The following is a 24,060-nucleotide window of genomic DNA, read 5'->3' as shown; positions in this document are numbered from 1 at the left end:
ACATAAGAGAATGGGTGAGAAGAAAAACAGAACCAATTTTCCTGTAAAAGATTTTTCAGAAGGTGACTGAAGGATTTAAACACTGGAGAACTTTTATACCTGATTTCTTCAAGTAGATTGGAAAGTTTTTCCCTACCTCTGGAATGGGTAAACCAAACCCACTGTTTCCTAACAGTTCTCATATGAGGGCCTGAAAAGCAGTTATGAACCTCAGCTTTCCCACTGTTTCAGAGGTGTTCAGATTTGGGGTACTATCAAATAGAAGTCTATGTTCCTAATAAGACACAAGTTCTTTAGTGTAATATGGATTATATCTTGCTAGTTCAGATGTTCTACATTTACAAAGCATTTTCTGAGTAACATGAATTACTCCACAGATGAATGCAATGGTATCATTCCCACTTAATACAAAGGATGGGCACAAGTTTCTTGTCCTAAGAGGAAGCAAGTGATAAAGGCAGATGGCACGGACTGAAATTTAAATTGCAGGACAGTGGCTGTGCACTCCAATACCTTGGTCACATCCTCACTATGGAAAATTTCCTGTTTTGGAAACTCTGAACAGTGAAGCTCAGCTCAGTCACATGCAAAACCCAGTATAAGAGTCAGTGTCAGTAACACTGTGTGGGAAAAAAACACCAGAAAGGATAGGACACATCAACCAGGAATTACAAATAGTTAATGATGGTACGCTACTGCTGGCCTAGAGTCGTAAGCTATATCTACCCAAAACAAACCTTTCAGCCTGTGCTGTGCTTACATGGAAATGCTGCAGAAAAGGGCTATCTAAACAATTATAAAAAATATTGTATTTCCCAAAACAGGCCTTTTACCTTGTGCCGTGTAATCTGATTGTTTATGCATGTTGTTGTGTGGTTTGACATCCTTGTAGATAAGTGTCTTTCCATGGTCTGCAGTATCCCATTCTTCTCAAATTGGGCAATGTCATTCAAAGGATCCCAAGGTCTTAAACTTTTGAGACCAAAGGAAAGAACATCAGAAAAGCAAGAATACCACTAGGTGTGTTAAGAGCAATGCACCAATTCCACATGCATCAGGGCAGACATTCATCCCTGACAGTAACAAGACTTTCCGCAGATGCCGTGTGTGGAGTAACAGACACTTCCCTGCATACACAGTTCCTAGCAATGAATGAGGGGCTCCAGTCACCAGAGGCTTCACCCTTCATGTCACGAGAGGAGAGCACAGTTGCCAACTCTGCTTGCGCAGTGCAGAAAATCTCTGCTAAACGATTCCACACTTGATCGCAGCAATGTGGATTTATACCAATGGCACAGCAGATTTTCCATTGCCATGCCCTCAATTCCAGCTATGCCCAATTTGTATCAGGAATACGCACTCCAAGAGAGCTCAGAAAGCAAACCCAGGGCACAGTCTGGGGAATGGTAGGACCAGAATTACAGGTCTGTAACCTCACTTGCAGCCCTGGGAACTCAAGCAGAGAGGTCTGCTCATAACCCACAACCCCGCCACTCACTCCTCGTATTTGTAGTGCCATTCGTTAGTCGTGGCATCATGCCGGAAGAGCAGCGGTTTCCATTCTGTGCCATTCTCTCTCCGCTCTCGGGCGGCATTCCTCTGCTCCTCCTCCAGCACAAATTTTTCCTGCGTTGCCTTGTGTTGATCACCTTTGTTTATTGCACTAGTAACATGCTGCCAAAGCCTACAAATAAACAAGGAAAGAAGTTAATCTGCCTTAAAAACAGCAATTTATTTTGCCAGCTGGAAACTTAGAGCAGACACTTTTCTGGTCTATTGATACTCCAGAGGACCAGTATCAGGATTACTCAACCTCAGTTTTGGCTTGCAAATTAAATGAACATCATGAGAATGGCAACAATGAATGCTGTATGTAACGATCAGGGGAACTTCCCCTTAGATAACATCACCTACAATATTCATTAAAACCTTCAGTGCTGTCTGTGTGAGTTATAAAGTAGTTATGCTCAGTTCATTGAGGTTAGTGGCATCTTTAGAGGTGATTGATATATAATGAAGAATCTGTTATCTTACTGTCCCTTTCAATCATTTAGGTTTAGAAGTCTTTGCCTTAATGTCTATCCCTGAATCAAAGGCTTTATATTTAAAATTTAGAAGCACTGGAAGATGAATGCATGTGCAAGGCTTGCAGCTGCACATGCAATGTTGTACTCCAATATAGGAACGGCAACCAGTCTGTAGGAAGTCAATTCAATCCACAAGAAATGGACATGTGGTTGTGCACACAAACTGAAAGCACTGAAGGCTTTCATTCGCACTTCATTTCAGCTGCCAGAAGATTTGTGATCTGTCATATGATGTCTCAATGAGCTTCTGGATTAAGGAGAGGATCTGCCTTTTATAAGAGAAAAAACATTACTTTCTTTTCACGATAACAAAGATGTGATAGCCCTCTCTACAGTTCCTCTAATCAGGGCATTCTAATCTTCATTTCAGATTGGATATACTTCTGAAATTAGCAGTGAGTCCTCCCAAAACATTACTGGATGGTTTAGTGATTAGAATAGGGACTGGAGATCCAGGCTGTTCCAGTATTCCCAGCTCTCCAAAACACCAGTCCTGCCTTTAAAAAAATGATTGCATTACTGCATTTCATTTGGAGCTTGCTGTGAGGCTTTTAATGTAAAAGGGGTACTGATGATTTCATTGTATTTCTATCACTGTATGCTAAAGCAAGACTCTAAAACAAGCAGCCGCTTAGATGATTAACTGGAGGCAGAAGAACACTTTCCTGTCCTTTTTGGCATATTACTCCTATGTTCTTGTGTATGAATCTTTTCTCCCAGAAATAAAGGAAAGAAACTCACTTCAAACTCAAAGTGACGGTGGGGGAGGGAGAAGCGAAAATAACAGTTTGAGGAAATAACACGGTGGCATAAAGTCAGTTCTAAGGAATGTGGTGTGTAAAGAGCGAATCCTCAAACTGAAGAACTTCAGAGGGACACAAACAAAATCACTTGACAAGGGCAAATTACTCCATCAAGACTTGCATGTGTCAGACAATGAGACCCACCATGGTGAGCTGCATAATGGTAAAGCTTCAGAGACTCTCCAGTGTATGTGAAAATAGGTGATTTTCATCACTGCAGGAAAGACTGTGCAATTCAGGCAGAACATAGCCTCAATTAGATGGTAATTTATTCACAGAAATGCCAGCAAAATAAGGAGCTCAGTGGAATGTCTGTTAGGGATCTTCAAAATTTTCCCTTCTGCCTCCTTTCCCTGGATTATTAATTTCACTGTTAATTTCTGCTGTAGCAAGGGAGTCAGCTCTGGCTGTACCCTGGTAAACAGAGAAATGGAGATTCTTTGTCTCCAATACTAAGGTTTCTCTTCTCTTTTAAAAGAATCTTCTTCAGAAGTTTAATAGAAAAACATGCTCCGGTCTCTTCTGCAACAATGGCAATTGCACCAGTGTAAGTTACAAACACAGACTTTATTGCCACTGCTGTCCAGATGAAGCTAAATGCTCATGGGGGTTTATTTTCATTCATTTCCCTTCTCTACCACAAAAAGGGGAATCTTCTTAGTGTGATGTGATGCAACACAGAAATCAGATGTCCACAGGCAGGTGGCCAATCTACTGCAGAGGAAGGCAGCAAACTGCATGTGCTGCCTTGGGATATTAGCTGTTTTTGGCTAACCGTGTTGGTGAGATGCAGAAGTAGATGGTTTGAAAGAAGTGCCACATGATGTTGTTGCTCAAGGTGTTCTTGCTCAAGAACTAGCTCTGGAATGCTCTGCAACCCCCTGCGTCAGGTAGTCATTCCTTCCATTTCCTAAGTGAAGTGCCAAGACTGTACTCTCAGGTAATGTAGATTACCCTAAAAATTCTGGTGCAGACTTTATTTGAGATCTCAGCTGAGATTATGAGGCACAGTTAAACATCTCTTTAATTGCGTTCTCATAAAATTCTGTTATGTGGTTCAAAGCACTGCTCTGCTCATGCCAGGACTTTCCACATGATTCCTCCAACTAGTTTAAGAGCCTGTGGTTGAAACAACCTTTCTTAACAAGATATCTGACCTCACATTGACATCTTGCCCTTCCACAGAATGTTCCAGCAGTTTTAAGAGACCCTATTCATGTTCTCTGGACTCCAGGGAGAGTTGTTATTTTAGCAGATATTTATTATTTTTATTTATATAATAATTTATTTATATATATATATATCAGATATTTATTATTTTAGCCTCCATCATTTCTTGGCCCAGCTTCCTGGTTATTTCAGAGCTATACTTCACAGAAATATTCCAAAGTTAATAGAGTGGAACAGAACAGGTAAATGGATGGTAATACACGCAGGCAAGGCCTTTCCAGAATCGTGCTGAGCCTTCACAGTCCTTGCTCAGTTCCAGTGGAGGAAGAAGGAGTGAGACATTTCCAGAGCTCCTTACCTTTCTGACTCAAAGTCCGTCTGCTCCTCAAATAACACAATATGGCGCTTCAGTCTCTGCCTTCGTACTTCACTAGTTGGGTTCCAGAACACTTCTACATTTCCATTTTTCAACTCATTTATATGTACTTCCCCATCCTGAGAAGAAAAACACAGTGAAATGGTTAAGGACAATCAGAAACACAAGGCAGAAAATAATCCTGACAAACGGAAGCTGAATCCGGATGATGGTCAGGATAGGGCTTGGTTAGAGGGCTTTTTTCCTCCTCTCGTCCATTAAATCTCACTTGTCATTTCCTGAAAGTTTCTAAAGTGATTGAGGAGAGACATTCCCTAAAACACTGGCTGAATTAATCAGAGAAGGACTACAAAGATATCAGGTTCCTTTTGTCAGGCTAGTGCCCAGACAAGGGTACCTATAAAAGCCCTAATACATTCTCCTTTCCCCAATACTCCTTCCAGGTACCACCCAGGATACGTAAACAAGACCCCTAGCTCCTTTTCCAGTCTTTCTTCTCTTCCTCACTTCTGAAATCTCATGCTGAGCCTACTGAAATACCATCCTTTCTAGGAAGGAAAGCTAAAGCTGAGCTCTCTTTCACATTATTTTTTCAGCTTAGTCAGCTTATTCTATTATTGCTGCTGAATTTCATTTAGCACTTCACAAAAATGCCAAAAGTCTTTCATCCTTATTCCTTGCCAATACACTTGGCAACCAACTATTAAACAGCACTTCTCTGATCTGAGGCTGGCCAGACAATCGTGCTGTGTCCCTGCTTTACTAAGCCTCTTTCCAGCCTTGCTCACAGACACAGCAATGCCATGGAGCCAGACTGAGTAGGTTGCAGAGCATATAGTGAACAGCACGACAGTGACTGCAAGTGGAAAGAATCAGACGACTACAGGTGCTGAACAGTGTGTGCATTGGTGCCATTCAGCTGCCTGGACATGGTAGGAGTGTCGTGCAAATCTTAGTTAGGTCACAGCTATTTGCTTAGCCCATCACCACCTCATTTCCTTGCATCCCAGCTGCTGCATTTCTTCCCCTGCCACGGTCCCTGATGCATGTCTGTTTTTCAAAATCCCACTGTCCATGTCTTCAGCTGTGAAACTCATTCAATTCCAAGGGTCTCTTGACCCTCCTTGAACTCTACCTCAGGGAGAGGGATCATATCATTCTGTGATTCTGTGATTTCCTCTGCCATTTCCTGAGGTGCCAATTCCAGGACAGATCTCAGGTCCCCAAAAGCCCCCCAGCTATGGATGGGAGGAGGCAGGCATTATCAAACTTTGCTATGTGCATCTCTAACAGACACATACAAGCCCTCAGCTGCAGCTTTGACTTTATTCAGGTGGGTTTCAGGTTCTCGGGCAAAGAATTAGCTTTTAAGCTGTGGGGGTCTCTGTCAGGAAACCAGACAGTGCTGGAAAAAAGCCTTCAGAGCTCAGGAAAGCAGGCCAATACTCTCAGCGGGGAGGGAGGAGAACAAACAATGTCCCTACTGCTGCACAGCAGCTACTCTTATTCACAGCATGCAACTCCAAACAGTGGCTTATGGAGCCACCCATTCAAAGCCATTTAACTTCTTTCATACATCATTCTAATTTTGTGCACCACAAACAACCAGCACAAAGACCAAGGGAGGAATAAATTATTTTCATGCTGATAAAACCCTAACATAGAAGGCTGGAAGCTGAGCAGCATGCAGCCCTGTGGCTCAGCACCCCAGGGGAGCTGCTCGATTACACGCTCTTGCGGATGGCGTTCGCAGGACCCACCACAGACAATGCGCTCCACAATCCAGCACAACTCACAGTTGCCAGAGCTCATCTGACAGGAAAGGTAGCTCAGAATGGAAAAGCTACCCAAGCACAGGAAGCAAATGTCCTTGTGCACATCCAGAATGGGCAAAACTCCCTGATTTCAAAGTGGTCATTAGCTTTTTATGTAAAAAGAGAGATTGCCTGGGGGAAGGTGTCCAGCTGTGATTCTCTAAGACCGCTCGACCAAAGGCTACACTGTGGTTAGGACCTCTGTAAAAAAGGCTTTATCCAGGCACGTTTCACCTGACCTGCTTTCAATACTTACTTCAGGGTGAGACAAATCTCATCTCAGAAGCAACAATTTCTAAGGACTGAAAAGGGACCACAGGTCAACTGTAATGAAAATACGGACATATAAATGTAGCTGAGATAAATACAAAAGAATCCAGTTCAAAGCAAGGTTTCACCACTTTTGCCTCAGCTACCAGGAGTTCCCAACTAAAGCTCTAGTCTGCATCCTTCACCGTGCAACTTTATTCCTGCTGGACTCCGGCTTAAAGATGCCTTTGAGTGATGCACTTACAGAGGTTAAGCATGCAAAGGTGCTGGCTGGTCTGTGTTTTGAGCTGTCCATACAGACAGAACCTCACAGGATCTGTGTCTTTGTCCTTCACCTTATCAGCAGAGGAATAAGAGTCTTCTACCATAAAGATTTGCTGTGAAAATAACAAACTTAAAACCCCATGCCCTTCCCTGGCACTGTTGTTGCTAGAGAAGACGTGAACGCAAGGCAGAAAGAAGCCTCATGATTTTCACAATCACTCTAAGGCTAACAATCTGCCTTCTCTTGTTGACTGCCATCGGGGCCTGTCCTAAGCCTGGAACCCTAAATACAGAGCCACTGGTTTCAATGGAAATGCTCCTCACTGGTTCCAGCTTTGGCTCAGGCTCTGGAAGTGCAAGTGTTACCCGCACTGCAGGTGGATGGGACTGTGGAAGCATACGTGACCTTGAGAGGTGTGCCCTGGAAAGCTCTAACATGCCCGCGCACTCGGGGATGACGCAAGGAGGCAGGATGCGCTGGCCCTCCACCACCTCTGCTCCAAGGCAGGGAGCCTGCCAAGGGCTGCCAATCCTCCCACACACCCCGCTGCCCCTACACTTAAACTGTCAACAACTTCTATTATCGTAAGTTACCCAGTGTCCATCGAGACTTGCTAACACTTCTTCTCCTGATTTAATCTTCCCAGAGATTTGATTAATGCTTGTGCTGCCTCCGAAGAAGGGCTGTCAGGGGAGAAAAGAAATAGAAAATATGATCAGCCTAGTGAGAACTGGAAGGGAGCCAAAGACAGTGGTGCAGCAGGGTGGAAGGAAAAGTGCAACCTGGGGAAAAGAAGAATGAATTCTAACATGGATTTTGACTATCTAGCATTGCACACTTCTCCTTTTGTCCTTTTGTTTGCAAAACTGAAAGCACTGTAGGAGCTGCAGAAGAGAAGTAAGCCTTCTGGTACTTTAATATTCAGCAGTGCAAGGCCCCACTTTCATTGCAGATTAGTTTATTGTTAACTAGTTATCAGGATAAATGAACACAGGCGAGTTTTTCCCATCATCCACAATTGCATTACAGTTTGCACCATTTTACTTGCAGCCTTGTCCAAAGAAAGGCAGCAGCAGTAATGTAGTTGGTGACTTTTCCTGCTTATGGGACAGCAACAGCAGTGTGGCACTGCTTATGGCTGCATCTGTGTAAAGTCTCCAGTGTGAAGAAGCTATTGTCAGCAGCGAACAAAAAAAGAAAAAAGGGTATTTCCAGAGTCAAGGAAAAGATTCTCAGAACAATGGAAAATTCCCCTCACCTTCTGCCTGCCAAACACAGGAAACAGCGATTGTGTGACTAGTTCTTCCAATTCCTACCACACAATATTTCTTCAGACATTTTAGCTGCTGCTTTCAATAATGTTGTGAAAATGAATTATTATTTTTTTAATAACAAAATACAATCAAATCTATGGCAAACACCACGGAAAAAGAAATTACAAGCATTTCAAGAACCAATGTACATAATCCAGTAGAGTATGGGTATATATCCAAGTTAATACCAAAACTATGGGGTTTACGTTCAACTGCTCACAATTCTACTGAAAATGGTGGATAATAAATACTCGAAGCAGAGCATGTAATTAAGATACGGGGACCTCTCTGCATTATGTCTGCACTAAGCATCTTATTTTCAATCCAGAAAATAATGGTTTGCATTTTAAGTGCTGAAGTTGCTTGTAGATTTGAGATGACACTGACTAAATACTCCATCAGCCTCAGTACTGTATGGGAACTATGGGAAGTACAGGCTGTAAAGACAAGGACATGGGGAAACAGTTTACTTTGTAAAGGCAAATAAAGACAGAAAAAATTTATTGCTTTCAGAAAAATGTGATCTGCAAAAGACTCCCCTACGTCCCATAATTTCTCACATTTATGTCAGCTAATGCTGCAACTATAAAATCCTCCAGGCTCTCAGTTTGCCATGTTTCATTTTATGCACAGGCAAGAATTTTTTGGAACAGAAGAGGAACGGATGCTCCTTAAAAAGCAAGTTAGCTGTCCAGGAAAAGATACAGGTCATAATTTTCTCTCCCAAGTTTTAACATGGCTGAAGGAATGTCTAAAGACATCTCTGTTTTATCTGCACACCTTAAGTTTGCATTACCAAGGTTTTCTATGGGAGAAAACTGCTATGTGAACAAGTCAGTACAAGGCAATGACAGTGCAGGTCTTGAGCATGATAGCCACTCCAAATCAGATGGCCGAAAATGGGCTGTTAACCTACCATCGAGGCAAGGTCCTGTAGCCTTAAGAAACACAAGGTTCAGTTCATTTTAACACCTGCTAGGTATGGGTATGTATGTGACAGTTAACTTGAGAGCAACCTTGAAGATTCACATCACGACTTGTCTTGAAGTACTCTGCACACCTCATTGTACTTTGCAAGCAAAAATAATGTTACCTTCTGAAACAGAAGCCACATTGTCATTGCCAGAATTTCAGAAGAGAGTCTGGCCAACAGCCAGCTGGCAGTGAACAAGCTGTGTGTAACTCAGGCTTAGGAGTTGGGTTCCGTCAAATTGCACCAGGCAAGACTGACTGTGGGATGACGCCTCCTCTGGAGTTAGGCCACCCCAGGGTGGGGGTACAGAAATAATGTGGTGTATATGCCCATGTCTTGTCTGGTGTACAGGGGCAAGCCTGCGATCCACTCAAAAGGGAAGCATGATGTCTCTTACCTTTAGCTTGAATTCCAGTTCTGCCCTGTGGTTTGTTTTCTCACAGTCAATGGTAACTTTCCCTCCAAGCTCCATTGTCATGGTACCATATAAAATTCCTGAAAGGGGAAAAAAACAAGAGAACTAAGAGAGGCCCTAGTTGAAGTGCTTTTTTCTGAACTCAAATTAGTCCCACTGATATGCTGTGAAATCTGGTACTTGGCTTAACATTTTGAGAAGATGGAAACCAAAGTTTCCAGGACATGTGTGTTTACTCTAAGCATGAAGAATCGTCCTGAGTCTGTATTGCTCATATACTACACCAGCTGAGCAACAGCTTGACTCATGGGTACTGATAGAACATATGAAGCAAGCTGAAATTGAGACAGCACAAATTGAAAAGGGTTGTGCACAGTAATTTCATTTATGCTAGTGCTTGAACAGACCTAGCTGCCTCTCACAGGGTGGATGGGGCAGAGAGGAGCTGTAATAGGATTCAGCAGAATCTGGGGGACTAGCAGTTGTGTAGGGAGCTCCTTTTTACACATGCTTACCGTTTTCTGGAAAGGTCATTTGCAGAAAAAAACGACTCAACAACAGAAAGATTTACACACAGGAAAAGTTCACAGAGAGTATGATTTACAGAAGTTACTGGTTCAGGTAGCTAGACCTCCCATAAAGATTAACTTATCGGTCAATGTGCCAAAATGAAAAATATGCAAAAAGCAAAATGGGATCAAACTGTTGCAGGAGTGATTTTATTACTTTGGTTCCAATGCCACCAAGGCTTAGCTTTCTAAGGAGAAATGCAGTTACTGCAGTGAATCAACTGGCAGCCATCCCAGGGGCTTCAGTGCATACCCAGATCAACAGAGCTGTGCCAATATTGTACCCACACACAACAGCAAGCACCAGCCTCATGGAAGCAGCTGGTACACTGAGGAATATCACAGTTTCATTAACAAAGAAATCAGAAGTCAAGTCAGGAATTTTTCATCCTTTATTCTTAAAAAGTCAGAAAACATATTAAACAATTTTTGTCATTAGAAGAACTTTACATCCTCAGAAGCTCATGAACTCTTACTTTTTCCATCTTCATTCTACCTGCAGTGCATATATGGAGTATTTTTAGTTTCTATGTAGTGCTAGAACTAACTTAGCATGGGCCTAATTCTGTCCTCAGCTCTGTACAAACAAAGCAAAAATACTTCAGTTAGTATTACTGCTCGTCTACTGACTCCTATGACTCACATACAGAACAGATGCTTCCTGGAAATGCCAGTCCCTGCAGTTTGAGGTGTTCGAGTGGAAAGAAGAGCCAGTGCAAAGTTAAGTCAGTAAGATTAAATTATTACTACATTATTCTTTCTGCTTGCTTCCTATGCGAACAGTCACATCTTACCTTTACAGTGGGCATATGGCATAGTAATGACATAATCTTCCCCCCTGTTTAGAAACATAAGCTTTGCCTTCCCATCCAACAATGCAGAAAGTGAGTTACCTGAAATTTAAAGGAACAAATACATGTATATTAAAATGCTCATTATGCATGGTCACTCATCTTATCCTACTTTAGAAAAACATTTACGTTTAAATGTAGGACACTAATGAAAGAAGAGATATGAAACAGCAATAATTCAGGACCTGGCAAATCATTACCGCTGAAGGCAAGCAGTTCTAATAAACTCTGCTGCATGACTTTCATTTGCTCTGGCATTCGGCCCCTGTTGCAGAAAGGGCAGTAGATTAAGTAAGCCATTAGTGGGATGCACTAATGAAAGCAGTTCCAATGCTTTAGAGCTTTTCCAGGTGTTTCTGTTCTCACAATTTCTCTAATTGTGTAGGATCCCAAATAACAAATTAATTTGCCAGAAAGACAGAAATGACAAGTGTTTCAACAGATACAGCTACAAGAAGACAGTACTTAAGAGGTGTCTGACTAAACAGAAAAAGAATTTTAAACAGCAACACTGTTTCAGAGCCTGTCGTTCTGCTGTCCTTCTGGAGGACATCAAGGTTAAAAGATCTGAAGCCACTCTGAAGCTCTAGGTTTCAACTCTTACAAATCTGTGAGCTAAATAAATCAAGCAGTTACATTTATATGGAGACTGTTGCAGAAGTCATCTGGATAATCAGATAGCTATAAAATGCCTCATCTGTGAGCATATGGAAAATATCTTGACAACTAATTGTCCACACATCCTCATAAACCTTCACCTTCTGAAAACCAGGTTTTTAAAGGGCTCAAGATTTCTGATTATTATTAATTTTAAGCAAACATTAGTGTGATCTCCCACTGAAATGGTGAAAATGGGGAAAACCCAGGAGAGCCCAAACAAGGGATTAAGGCATCCTGGTGGTAGATGCTCTAAGCATTTTTTGTTCTTAACTCTGAGCACACTGAGGAGTGACTGAAAAACAAAAACGATTTCACAATGGAAGGTGCCTAGACTTAATGTCTTACCATAAAACTTGGACCTAGCAAGAATGCTTCCAGTAATGCAAAATCCATCCTTCCTATTGCTGACGTGAAAAGCTGACACTGGTGGATGATGAGAGACCTAGAGAAAAAACAAACAAACAAAAAAAAAGCATACAGAGACATTTACAGCAGTCTTTACAAGTTAAGCAGCATGAAGGATGAAACAGCATCCTTACGAGGTTGTGCACAGGCCATCTGGAAGGTGCAAAACAGAGGCCACAAAACTGAACAGAGTCCTCTAAGCCCCATTCATACCATTAATCTCAATGTTAAAGAAGGCAACGTTATATATTAGAGACAGAGTTCCTGTAAAACCCTTCTATAACAGGCCACATTTTCTTTTCCTTGTGCATTTGTGCATCTGTGCACTTAAGATCATTTTATGGTTACATGTACACATGCCGGATCTTTAACACAATAAATGACCCTGTTGAACTTTTGGGCAGCATCTGAATAACCTCCATAAAATGGATGTAGTTGCTGAAATAAAGTAAAACAAAAGAAAATTTTTTTAAAATACATTCTTTGCTTAAATGTGGAAAAAAAAACAATGTATGGGAAACAAGGAGACCCTGTACCAAAGTCCATGCGGTCCTCAGATTCCTTTATTAACTGTAAATCTCAAACTAAATTTTGTCAGGCTGGTTTGCTTGTGAGCTCTGCCTGTCATTTATCCCCAAAGATATGGAAATAGACCTTCAATTTACTTTGATTAAGATCATTATGGAATGTTTAGAAATAAAGGAAGGCAGGATTTGATTATCTATTTTATGCCCCTTTTGACAGAGGCAACACAAACCACAACATTCTCTTAAAAAACAAACAAACAAACAAACAAAAAAACCAACAAAAAAAAACAGGAAAGCAGGTTTCTGTGGCAAAGGTCTTCACTGAAGAGATTAATGTTATATATGGGACACCTGCCAAAGCTCAAGGTAATTTTGGTAAATCTAAAGAGAAAAAAGATCAGCAGCTAGTTTTTTCCATGTCCCACTCTGATGTTTAAACAAAACTTCAAGTTACTCTCACAGGGTGACATAAGGAGCATGTTCCTATGCAGGGAGGTGTAAACGGGCTGCTGCTTGCAGCACTTGAACATCCAAATAATGTGACTTACCTGTTCTGCTATGTAAAAAGTGTGACTGTTCGTCTGAGGGTGAAACCAACAGCAGCGAAATGTCTCTCCAAGAATAGGGTTGTATGGCTTTTTTATTCCCTGAAAAAAAGAAAGCAACCAAAACCTGCTACAAATCTGCAAGTCAACTTGACAGACACAGCCACAAAACAATGTAGTAATTTTCTTCCTTATGTTAGATCAAGTCAACTACAAGAATCAAAGCCCAAGAACTGGTTACGTATATCCTCCTGCTCTAATCTCTTCACCCAAACCATGGATTCATCTGCAATTCAGCCAGCTTCATCTCTGATACTGCCCAATCAAAGCTGTACAAGATGGTCATACTTTATTATTTCTGTTACTATATGCAGCAGGTACACACTTCTGTGGAAACATGACACTAAGATACTGAAAAGCTAAAGAAGAGACCTGCTTTCAGTGAGGTAAAACCTCTGCATCCAAGGACTTAATAACTATTGATAACAACTTTTGTCTTCTAAATGTCCAGTGCAAAAGCTCTTAGGTTAACCAACACTATTTGGCACCCGATATTCACTCCCAAACCAAATACAACTTTGGTTTTGAAAATAATTGTCACAATATTCTGAACAACAGAAGAGGTAAACTGTTAAAGGAAAGGCAGTAAAGAAATACACAACCACAGCAGAAGTTTCCAATGTCCATTAGAACCCCAACCACAAGCATTCTCTCACCTTTGGCTTCTTGTAGAAGCCGGACAGATACCACCTCAAAACCTGCTTAATTCGACTGTATGGATCATCTTCAAGAACAGCCCTGCAGAACAGAACATAAAATGTTTTCTCACATGCTCTTTATACTGTTTACACATCATATTCATTTTATACCAGTACAATGATCTTAATTTTAACAGTACTTCCCCAGTACTAAAGGGATGTAATTTCTGTACTGCTGCCAGTGAAAAAGCTGTCTGCCAGCAGTGACTGTTTTTTAGTAATGTACATTGTAAAACACACACATAAATGCTTAAAAAGTGACCTAATTCCTGCAAAAAGCCTAATAAAGTCTCTGGAGTGCATAAGGTTTGATTGGATATACCTCCAAGTATGTTAATGTGGGACTGACACTAGTTACTGCTAATAGTACAGTGTAAGTAGTAAAAATAACATTAATCCCACCAAAATCAAAAAAAATTCTATTTTTCTTTCCTTTTCTTTGTTTTCACCTTCCTTAAAAGATGTTTAAAGCTGCCGTGCTGCATGGCCTTTTTCAGTCCTTTGAGATTTCATAGAATAATTTAGGTTGGAAGGGGCTTCTCAGGGCTGTCTCATCCAACCTTCCTCCGCTCAAAGATGATGTGGGAAGTAAACATAGAGTTCCTGGCATTTCCAACCATTTAGTCAGATTTGAAAATCCACTTGCTTAAGTTCTTGCAAAATCCATTTAAAAGGAGCAACCACATCACAAAGAGGCTTATTAAAGAAGAACTTCAAATCCCTTAAAGCTTTTTTCACATCTCAGCACTGAGGAGAACCATTTCTTTAACTTCAGATTTCAAACATACCACAAACTAAACTTGAAAATACCACGACTCTAAAATTATCCAGAGGCAGCAGAATAAACTTGAGTAACTAGTGCTGATATTTGAATAATGCACACACTGGTTTTAAAATACACCAAACATATCTCATTGAGAAAGATGGTCCTATTTGCAAGCAGAACATTTTCTATTTTCTACTGTTGTGCTCCCTGCAGGTCTCTCCGCTCAACTGTGTTAAAAGGTGTTTTTAAATAATCATCCAAAATAATTATGCTGCTTTTGGGACAGAAGAGCTTGCTGATTCCACTGTTTGTTCTCTGTCCTATACTCCTTTGTACATAAGTACACCAGAAGGTGGCACAACTCTGTTCTGAGCTGCTCAAAGGAATGAGCCAAATCCCCATCAGTTCCAGCCTGTGCTGGAAAGGACATGTGTGTGCAAAGGCAGCTTTGTCTGGAGCTTAATTGTTTTCCCTGCTTCCTTGCCCTTCAGGGGCAGCAGTTCATCTGAAAAGGTCCCTGCAGCTGGAGCCTGGATTGATTTACATTGAATCCCAGTGACCTGAGTGTTATTTGGGAGCCTTTTGAGCACACCTCAGCCAGCACCAGGGTCATGCTTTAACACTTTTTCACACTAGTAAGAGACGTGCCCATGTTAGGCATGCTCTGTATGCTGCTTACTGGGAGAGCAGGTCGGCATGATAGTAGTAATCAGAGAGCTTGTTCAGGAATGAGCGTGGTTCCAGGATGAAGGTGGGCAGCACCACCCGTGACAGGTCCATGCCGGGTCGCAGCTGCTTCAGCAGGATCCACATCAGGCTCTTGTTCTCCTCAGAGACGGTTTCTGTTTGAGACGATTCACCTGTCTACAACCGGAAATACAAGAAGCATACAAGAAACTCCTCTCAGGCCCATCCTCAGCAAGTGAGAGACTGTAAGATTTACTAGTACACACATAGAAAATATTAGGAGATAAATGAGTAATCAACAAAGAACTGAAGCAGTCCTTCAAGTTCAAAACAGGACAAACTGATAGTTAAGGCACTGCAAAGGGCCCACTGCCAGATTGTGTGCACAGACTACAGCTCCCCCAGTGCTGTGTAGCGCCCTTTGCAGCAGAAGCACAGTAACAGTAAAAAAAAAAAAAAAAAATATCCAGGCAATACATTGTGGTTTCATCTGTAACTGTGTAGCTCCTCCATGTTCAATGGAAATACATGAGGTATAATATGGTGGAATGGGCCCTTCCAATCCACTGGAGAAAGAAAATGAAATTTTGAAACATGAATGTTGTTTTAATGTAGATGTTGGTTTTCTAGACTTTTATCTAACACCCATTGTAGGCATCAGAATTTAATAATGAAAGAGAATACTTATAATTAGGCTTCCTATTGGTTTTAGGCAAGAGATTTTTATCAGAAGAAGGGCACAGTTCCATTCAGCTCCATTTCTGGAATGCATTCTGGTTCAGGAGAGGACACGTAGCATACCCCAACAGGCTTTGCAGATGGTATATATCACTAAACACTCATTTTCACCACCTGAGCATCCTCAGCACCACCTTTTTGGGTCCTAATCAGCCCTTTTACTCATCATGCACAACTTGTGAGTAGGCCTGTAGGCTTGTAGGCTGGGGAGAATTTCAGACTGAGGAACACCACAGCTCTTTTCATTTCATTGCTTTTCCCTGTACCATTCTTGTGACAGTCTGATGCAATACACAGCTCGAATCTCCAAGAAGTGGAAATCATTTTAAGAATGTAATACCACAGCGTCCTCTAGGGGTTACAATATGTTTCAAGTGTGCATGTACTGGCAATATAAATTAATGCCATGTTGAAATTGCTGTACAAGGTGTTACTCAGAATGAGTAACTGCACAAGGGATGGATGAAGAGGGATGAAAAAGGACAGGCAGGGGTGTGAGAGTAATTTCAGGTCGTTTCTGTTTGCATTCCCATCAAATACCTCACCCTCAATACTCCTTTTTTAAGCTAGGTATAACTAAAATATATTTAAAATAAGTTTCGTCACTTTTGTTACCAGTTTACCTACTGAGGAGGTGTCTTTTTTACATTCTAGGCTCAGTTTTGCAGTATCAAAGTCCTTCTGACACCTGCCTCTGCCTCCATGTTCCTACTGCAAACAGGGCAAGGCATCCACACAGATGCACAAGCACATGCCTTTTTAATGCATACAGATGCACATACGTATGCGCACACATTTCAAATGTGCTTTCAAAGCAAATTTAACAGTGATGGTTTGCATCTGTGATCTGCAAATCTGAACTGTATACAGAGGGACAGAGGCAATTTCAGTTTAAGAAGCCAGTTAATGTTATTAACTGGCATGTGTTTACCTTGATCCATCTGAGCCCGCAGCTTATAGCAAACTACATCACTGTCTACAATTTACTTTTCTTTATGTTACTGTTACCATTGGAATAAGAATTAACAGCCAATCTCATCTGTATGTCTCAGGGGACAACAGTCCCACCTTGTAGCAAACAACAGAAATCTAGTAAAACCCCTAATGGTCAAGGCTGCACGGGAACTCCTTTTGAAAGCTCACTGGAGTTACTCCGCCTGAACAAACACCCTAGCTTTATTTTACATTATCCAGTATCACTCTCTTCTGTGGAAATGTAGTCCTTCCTTTTTGATTTGTACTGCACTGTTTTTATTTTTATGGAAAACTGCAGAGTCTTCTTTCATTCACACAGACACCACTGCTGCCTTTTAGGTTTGATTGAACACCAAAGTATCCATCTGCTCTACTACTCTTTCTAGGACAAGTTTTCAAGTGGCAAAAGGTCATTTCAGAATAAAGAGCTGAGAGAAATTAGGCTTGCCTTTGTTTTGGTGTTGCCAAATGTTGTTTGGTTCCTCCACTGTATTCAAAGTTCCCTGTTTGAACCCAGTCACCATTTGCTATGTGTCTGGGTGGGATTTGAGGGCAGAGATGTACAAAAGGATTTTTTTTTCATTTTTTTGGATGCCTGTAGACAACAGTTCTGTTTCTAAGCACAATTTTTACAGCAGGGCCTTGCACCTCACCCTGACATCTGAAATCCCAGCAAACGCATGCAGTTAAGAAACATCTTTCCAGCAAAGTGATTTTCTTTGAAGCATCAACAAGACTTCAGCTTCCTCTTTGAAAGCAATAAGCAAGGGAGTGTTCTGAGCCCTCCCGGTGCAGGAGTACAGCGCTTCTCTGCTGCTTACCCGGACTGACTCTCACCCAACAGTGGGTGCCCCCAGTTGCTCTGCAGCTGCCTTATTCAGAGGTGTCACAGTGACATCCAGCTAACAAAGGCTCTTACACGGAACAGAAATGCATCCTTCTGCTGTTAAGTGACATGAGAAATAGCTTTTCTACAAGAAATGGCCCTTAAGGAATCAAGTGGCTCAAATGCTCCATTAGGACACACAGAAAGGATGTTCCATGCATAATGAAAAAAGGAAAGGATCATATTTTGTATCATGCAAGGACTGAGCATCTTAATTGACCAGGACACATGCCCAGAATAATAATTCCCCCTCCTGCTGGCTCCACAAAGCCCTGTGCCAATGCTATGCGGCTCTTTACTGCAATAACTGGTTAAAGCAATCGCTGATGCTGGACACATGCCAAAGCAAAGTAGCAGAGCTGCTGTTCATAATGCATAATTATTAGAACACATGATAATTCAACATAATTTAGCAGAAAGCTGTACATTGCTCTGTCTGTCTGTAAAACACTGGAACCCACAAAGCTGATTCTTAGCTGCCATGCATCTAAAAGGCTGGATGACAAATACTATGAACAGAGACATTTCAACAGGAACAGGCAGTGATTAAAATGTTTTTATGTGTTTTTGCTTTTTTCCCATTACCTCCCCAAATTCCTCATAGATCTGTTCAACATAAGTCGTCCCTTTCCTTCCTGGAGAAACCTCTCCATGGATTTCTGACTGATCGCTTTCGCTTTCATTTGTCTTCCGGCTGTTCTCATGCGTTTCATTCTCCGACTCTTCCACGTTGTCTCTCTCAGACTTGTCCGAAAAAGCATCATTTTCCAAGTGGTGGTGGTTCTCCAGGGCTGATTCATTCAAACTGAAACACACAGTTCATTGCTCACTTCAATTTGATTTACAGATGTAGATTACTTCAGGCCTTTTGGATAAGGTAAAAGCACCCCCAAGGACTCAAAATAGGGTTTGCAGCCCAGGAGAGCCCAAGACATTGATTTCCTGAATAGCAGGTTTTCATCACAGAAACAGCGAGATATTTTCAACCAAAATTCTCTCCTCCAAATGTCACTTTGCAAAATCTGCCATCAAGCTCTACTTACTCACCCTTACACAGAATTTCCACTGGCTCCAGATGGGAGCCCACACACCAAAGGGATACAGAGCACTCACTAAGAACTGTACACTGCTATTACAGAAGTGTGATCAGGAGAGATTTTTCCCTTTACAGAAACAAATCAGAGGAATGTAGAATATGGGAAAAATATGAAGTTACGCAATACATTCCCTTTTCAGTATTACTGCTACTTTATTTCAACAGATGGCGGTCTTAAGTCAGCCCTACATTAGAAAAGGAAAATTTAAATATCAATAGAAGCAAGGATTTTCACAAAAATACACACACAAACTAACGTGGGGAATGTACTGTCCCCAAATAATGTAAGAACTCAGTTCAAAGCATGCACTGAATGACAACACATAACAAGAACACCCAGACTATAGCAGCATAAAAAAGCATAGGAGTAGTAGTAAATTGCATATTCAGCAATCCAGACTTTACAGAATCAGGGGAAAGCCAAAAATTTTTTCTCAAGTAGCTGGTAGCACCTTCATTTGAAAAAGCAAATGCAGGTTGTACAACAGGTAACAAATATGATTAGATGGGGCAGAGGTCAGCCCTGAGAAGTATTCACTAAATGTCTGTTTCTTCAAGGGGAATTTACCATGGGATTCAGCTTTCCCTATTCATACGTCTTTGCACACGTCACCTCTTTCATAGCTTAGTCCAGCTCTCAGTTGCTGCTCACATCTTCCTCTGAAAAATTCTTACCCAAGTCCTCATGCTAAGTTGCTCCTGGCTGGAAAAATAAGAAAAGATTTCCAGCATTTACAAGGAGTTTAGAGAATCTAACTGGGCCCCAGATCTGGAAGAGTTTTGTTGGTTTAGTCCACCTCCCTCTCAAAGCAAGTTTGCTCTTCTCAGTGCATGAGAGTGCTTTGTCAAGCTTTAAATTTCTCTGTGTCAGAGCTTTTCTCAGGTCATTCTGGGCATATTCCAGTTTTGGCTATAGATTAATGCTGGAAGTTACCATCCCTCGTTCCCTGCTCCCTGGTTTTTGTTTCTTAGTTTTAAGACGAATAGGCATTAGTAGTTAGAGCCAGACTTTAAAAAAATCAAACCAGAAAGGAGTAAGAACAGAGAACTGGCATCAGCTTTTCAGAAGATCTCAACTTCCAAATATGCACTTAAATAAGCTCCTGATTTTTACCACGCAAAGCAAGCCACATTGTGGTAATCACAGCTCAGTTTCCAGAGAAGCCCAGCAGGCTGAGCTCTTTTGAAACTGTCATGTACAGCTTTTTGTGCCTTTACAAAATCTTTCTTTTAACTCCACTTGCGTATGTATGTATGTATGCATATATGTCTGTGTGTGTGTATGTGTATATATATAAACTACAGGGTTTTCAGTTTTCAGTTTCACTGTAAAATAAACCTACAGTCATAAATTGGAGTCAATGACACATACACTCCAGTCCTAATAACTTGCTATTAGACATTACATATCTCCATTGTTCTAGTGACAGGATCTCATTTCTTTGTTTTAAATAGCGACCACCAAGTGTAAAGACTGATAACCAAATACACTGGATATTGTATTTGCATATGCTATTGGATAGCATATGCATGAGTTTAAGGCAATAAAGGAGAAAAAAGGTGAGAAGAGAGCTGTCAAGAGCAATTATCCTATGACTCCTCAGCACAGATACTTCCTGGATGGTAGGGCATGTATTACTTGCTGACTGTTCAAAGATCTAATTTATTTCTTCATTTTTCAATGATCAGTTACATATGTGAGTGTTTGTACGTGGTTGCTATGCTTTCTCACCTAGTGAAGGGTTTTCTCTATGGGTTATACACATTTCAAAGAAAAGCTCATTCTAAGACTTACAGTTCACAGCTGAGAAATAGCATGTTTCTATTTCACATTTGTAAGAAGAACAGGAGTTTTAAAGTTTCACCTCCCTCACACTTGCAAGATATTTGAAGTTTCATAGGTGCAATTGACTGTCTTAGTCATTTTTACTCTAAGTTTACTCCAAAGGGGAACTAACTGATAGGAAATCCCACTCGACTGTGCACGATTACCCACCAACCACAAACAAAGCAAGACTTAACACATCCAGAGCAGAGGAGCTGATCTGGGGAATCAAAAAGAAAACAGATGCTCCTTATTCTGAGTTACAAATTTGAGACGTTGAAGATGTTGAAGGAGCCTGTCTCTTCCATTCCTCCAAACAGAATCATCAGTAAATATGTAGAATATGCTAAAAAGAAAAAACAATCCATGAGCTTGAACTAAAACCAATGTAAAGACTTCCCAGAGTCTTCCAATGGGATTTGGACCAGGCTTGAAAAGCTAGGAAGGGAATGACTAAACGTCAACAGCAGATTTCCATTTACTCATGAACATGAGTAAGTTGCAACTTTTCATGGCTAACTTACTGTTTCAGCATATCGGATCTGTCTTGTACCAGTGCTTTACTCTCTAGGGAGTTCCTGGAAATGTCAGTGACCATGACTTCTTTGGGTTTGATACTGCTCTTCTACAAAGGGCAAAGAAAACCAAAAAACTTTGGCTCTTGTCAAACCAGGAAGCAAGCCAGATTCCTGGGGTTGCTGGACATGGAAGCAACAAGAAATAAAGCTTCATATCAGGAGTGCCTAGTGCCCTAAAGCCCTCTTGTCTAAAAATCACAGATTTGCAGAGTACTTTAGCTTTTGATTCAGAAGCACACTTGCACAGTTCTCTCCCTCTCAATTTTTATATGCTACTAAAGACATAGATTTCAAAATCACTGTATAATCTTGACTTCTCTCCCAGCAGGAAGGGAGCAAAGCAGCCAGCAGACAAATGCAACTTTGGCTCAAGGGAAGATTTGCCTTTGCCAACTCCCTTGGGTTTTGTTCTCCCTGTAATATCCATCATCTCCCTTTCTTTTTCTTTTTCTTTTCTTGACAGAGTAGCTTGGCTAATTTGAAGATAGAGTTAAATGTAATTAACTGGCCCCCTAACAACAGCGTGCCAATTTAATTGGTATGACTCCCTGTAGGGAAGGCATTTAATTAGAATGATTGAATCCCTGTGAGGAAGCCACTGTCAGTGACAAACCAAAAACCCTTTGCTCAGCACTTACACAGTTTTGGTTTTATATTCTCCCTTGTTTAAATGTGCTTTACTACTCCAGGGACAACAGAAAGTCATTCCCCTCTCCCACAACCATCAAACTCCCCTGAGTTGTAAGCACTGGGGAAAGTCTGGCTACACATTAAAACCTGTGGTAGAACTCAGAAAGGAGAGTGAATTGTCCAGATGCTGAACCCCCAGCTTGAACCAGATTCAACAAAACTCTGAGCTTGTCAGAAAAATCTGGTTCCAGTTGTGGGTACTCTGCCCTGCTGAAAACTCTGCCACGCGTACTATTACTGAGCCCCATTCAAAAAAGCATTTAATGCTGAACAACTAAGCAGTGAAGCAGAGACATCATTTAAGTGTTGTTTATGTATCATATGTTAGAGAAGAAATACTTTAAATACATTTTTAAATCTATCTTCTACACTTTCCATTTTCAGTAGCAACGGGTCTGCCTGAATGTTCTCAGTGTCACAGGCTCCATTTTAGTATTAGATTTCTACACACACATCCATTAGCTAAAGAACAAGTCCAGTGCATTCCCAGATTCATTGTCACAGTGAGCCCAGTCCTAAGAGACTCTCTTTGGAAGAAAGGAAGTAAAGTATTACAGAAGAAGCCCAAGAACAACAGAAGAATTTGCTCAAGTACTAGAGCAACGTACACACCCTAGTAACACATCAGATTTCCTTCTCTTCTCCATCACTCTTCAGTAAAGTTCTTCTTCAAATCCTAGCTAAAAAACAAACAGCAGGACTGGAGAATGCACACTGGGAATACCAGAGCTTTTCAGAGCAAAAGGCAGACCAAAGTTGCTGCCATCCAACTTTGGTCCCAAGGGACAGGAGACACATCCACACTCTGCAGAGGACTCAGATTCCTACTGTTGTTATACTTGTAAGAGAGCCAAAGAAAACAACCCAAACGTGAGGTCCCACTGTGCTAGGCATCATCCATGCAGACTGCAAGAACTGCTACCCTAAAAACTGTCTGACCAATGGTGCATTGCCGTGAGCCCTGAAAGTCACATTCCTATCAGCAGAACTAGAAGTAGACACGACTTCTTCTAGACCCCACTCCAAGGGCCAAGTGTCTATATCAGAGGGATTTTTGAGGTTGCCTATTTAGCTATAAGCCACAGATAAAGCCTGTTTATTTTTTATGCTTATAGAGCTTTGATGTGAGTAGTTCCAAAATGCTGCAGTATTACTAGGAATATGAATAGAAAGAAGGCTATGGGGACTTTTTTCCCTTATGTAAAAATTTATCTGATGCATCAAGGAGGAAATTGGAAACCACTCAAAACCCCTGTAGAGAGAGAAAGTAATTATAAAACTAAGGAAGCAGTGTGTGCACTCTGCTGACTATGACACAGTATTATTAGCAAAGAGAACACATTAAAAAACAGATCAGACTCCGAGCCATATGTGCTAGCTGACAGACAGACACTGTAAGTGATTGTGTTTGCCTATCCACAGGTCTACTCCAGTGGCTAGACTCTGCAGTCTTTACTCAGGCAAGCCATTATTCATGCCAACATCTTCAGAGAGTGTTTTGGTTCAGGAAGGGAATAGAAGAAAATTGTTTATTGTGTACATGAACACAGGTGAGGTTCCTTCCAATTTGCGTGCCCAAGCACTAGCTGACAACAGATTCCATATTCTCCAAAGCCATAGGTTAGTAATGGATGCAGCAGAAGAACATATGGGCTATTTTTCAAATAGGTCTCCTTTATGGACTCTGGCTAGATTACCCTAAAGTTAAAAGGATGCCCAAGTACGAGCCATGCAACACCTCCCTCTCTGTGCTCTAAGAAGCGAGAGCTGCATCTTACTGGAAGAACTCCTGGTCCGAGAGAGGGCTTGAGTGCAAGAGGTTGTTGAGCCCCGCATGCGCTGAATCACTCGAGCAGTTCATTTCTCCATCCTTTCCCTGCTTGGAGGCACTGAGCCGGAAGAGGCTGGAGCAACGCAGGGCAAGTTCCAGAGCATCCAGCCAGCATCGGCCTGTGAAAACAAGGGGCATTATTTAAGGACAGGAAAGGAAATAAGACAACTCATGCATTGCTTCTCAG

General features: G+C 41.4%; 1 protein-coding gene across 6 annotated transcripts in view; it reads right to left on the bottom strand.

Annotated features, from left to right (window-relative positions):
• Positions 1–24,060, bottom strand: part of OSBPL5 (oxysterol binding protein like 5) — a 204,592-nt gene that overhangs the window by 3,541 nt on the left and 176,991 nt on the right. For all 6 annotated transcript variants that reach the window (XM_080595138.1, XM_080595135.1, XM_080595134.1 and 3 more), the window contains 12 exons: positions 23,821–23,992; positions 18,439–18,658; positions 15,247–15,431; positions 13,760–13,841; positions 13,047–13,145; positions 11,912–12,008; positions 10,850–10,948; positions 9,469–9,566; positions 7,379–7,468; positions 4,419–4,555; positions 1,499–1,684; positions 834–972 (listed from right to left, as the gene is read on the bottom strand). In XM_080595138.1, coding sequence (XP_080451264.1) covers positions 834–972; positions 1,499–1,684; positions 4,419–4,555; positions 7,379–7,468; positions 9,469–9,566; positions 10,850–10,948; positions 11,912–12,008; positions 13,047–13,145; positions 13,760–13,841; positions 15,247–15,431; positions 18,439–18,658; positions 23,821–23,992 — 1,604 coding nt within the window. The remainder of the gene's footprint in view (positions 1–833; positions 973–1,498; positions 1,685–4,418; positions 4,556–7,378; positions 7,469–9,468; positions 9,567–10,849; positions 10,949–11,911; positions 12,009–13,046; positions 13,146–13,759; positions 13,842–15,246; positions 15,432–18,438; positions 18,659–23,820; positions 23,993–24,060) is intronic.

Source organism: Anser brachyrhynchus, assembly GCF_964034855.1.
Source record: "Anser brachyrhynchus genome assembly, chromosome: 5".
Lineage (NCBI taxonomy): Eukaryota > Metazoa > Chordata > Aves > Anseriformes > Anatidae > Anser > Anser brachyrhynchus.
Note: the sequence above shows the minus strand (reverse complement) of the source record. Positions and strands in the feature narration are given on the sequence as shown.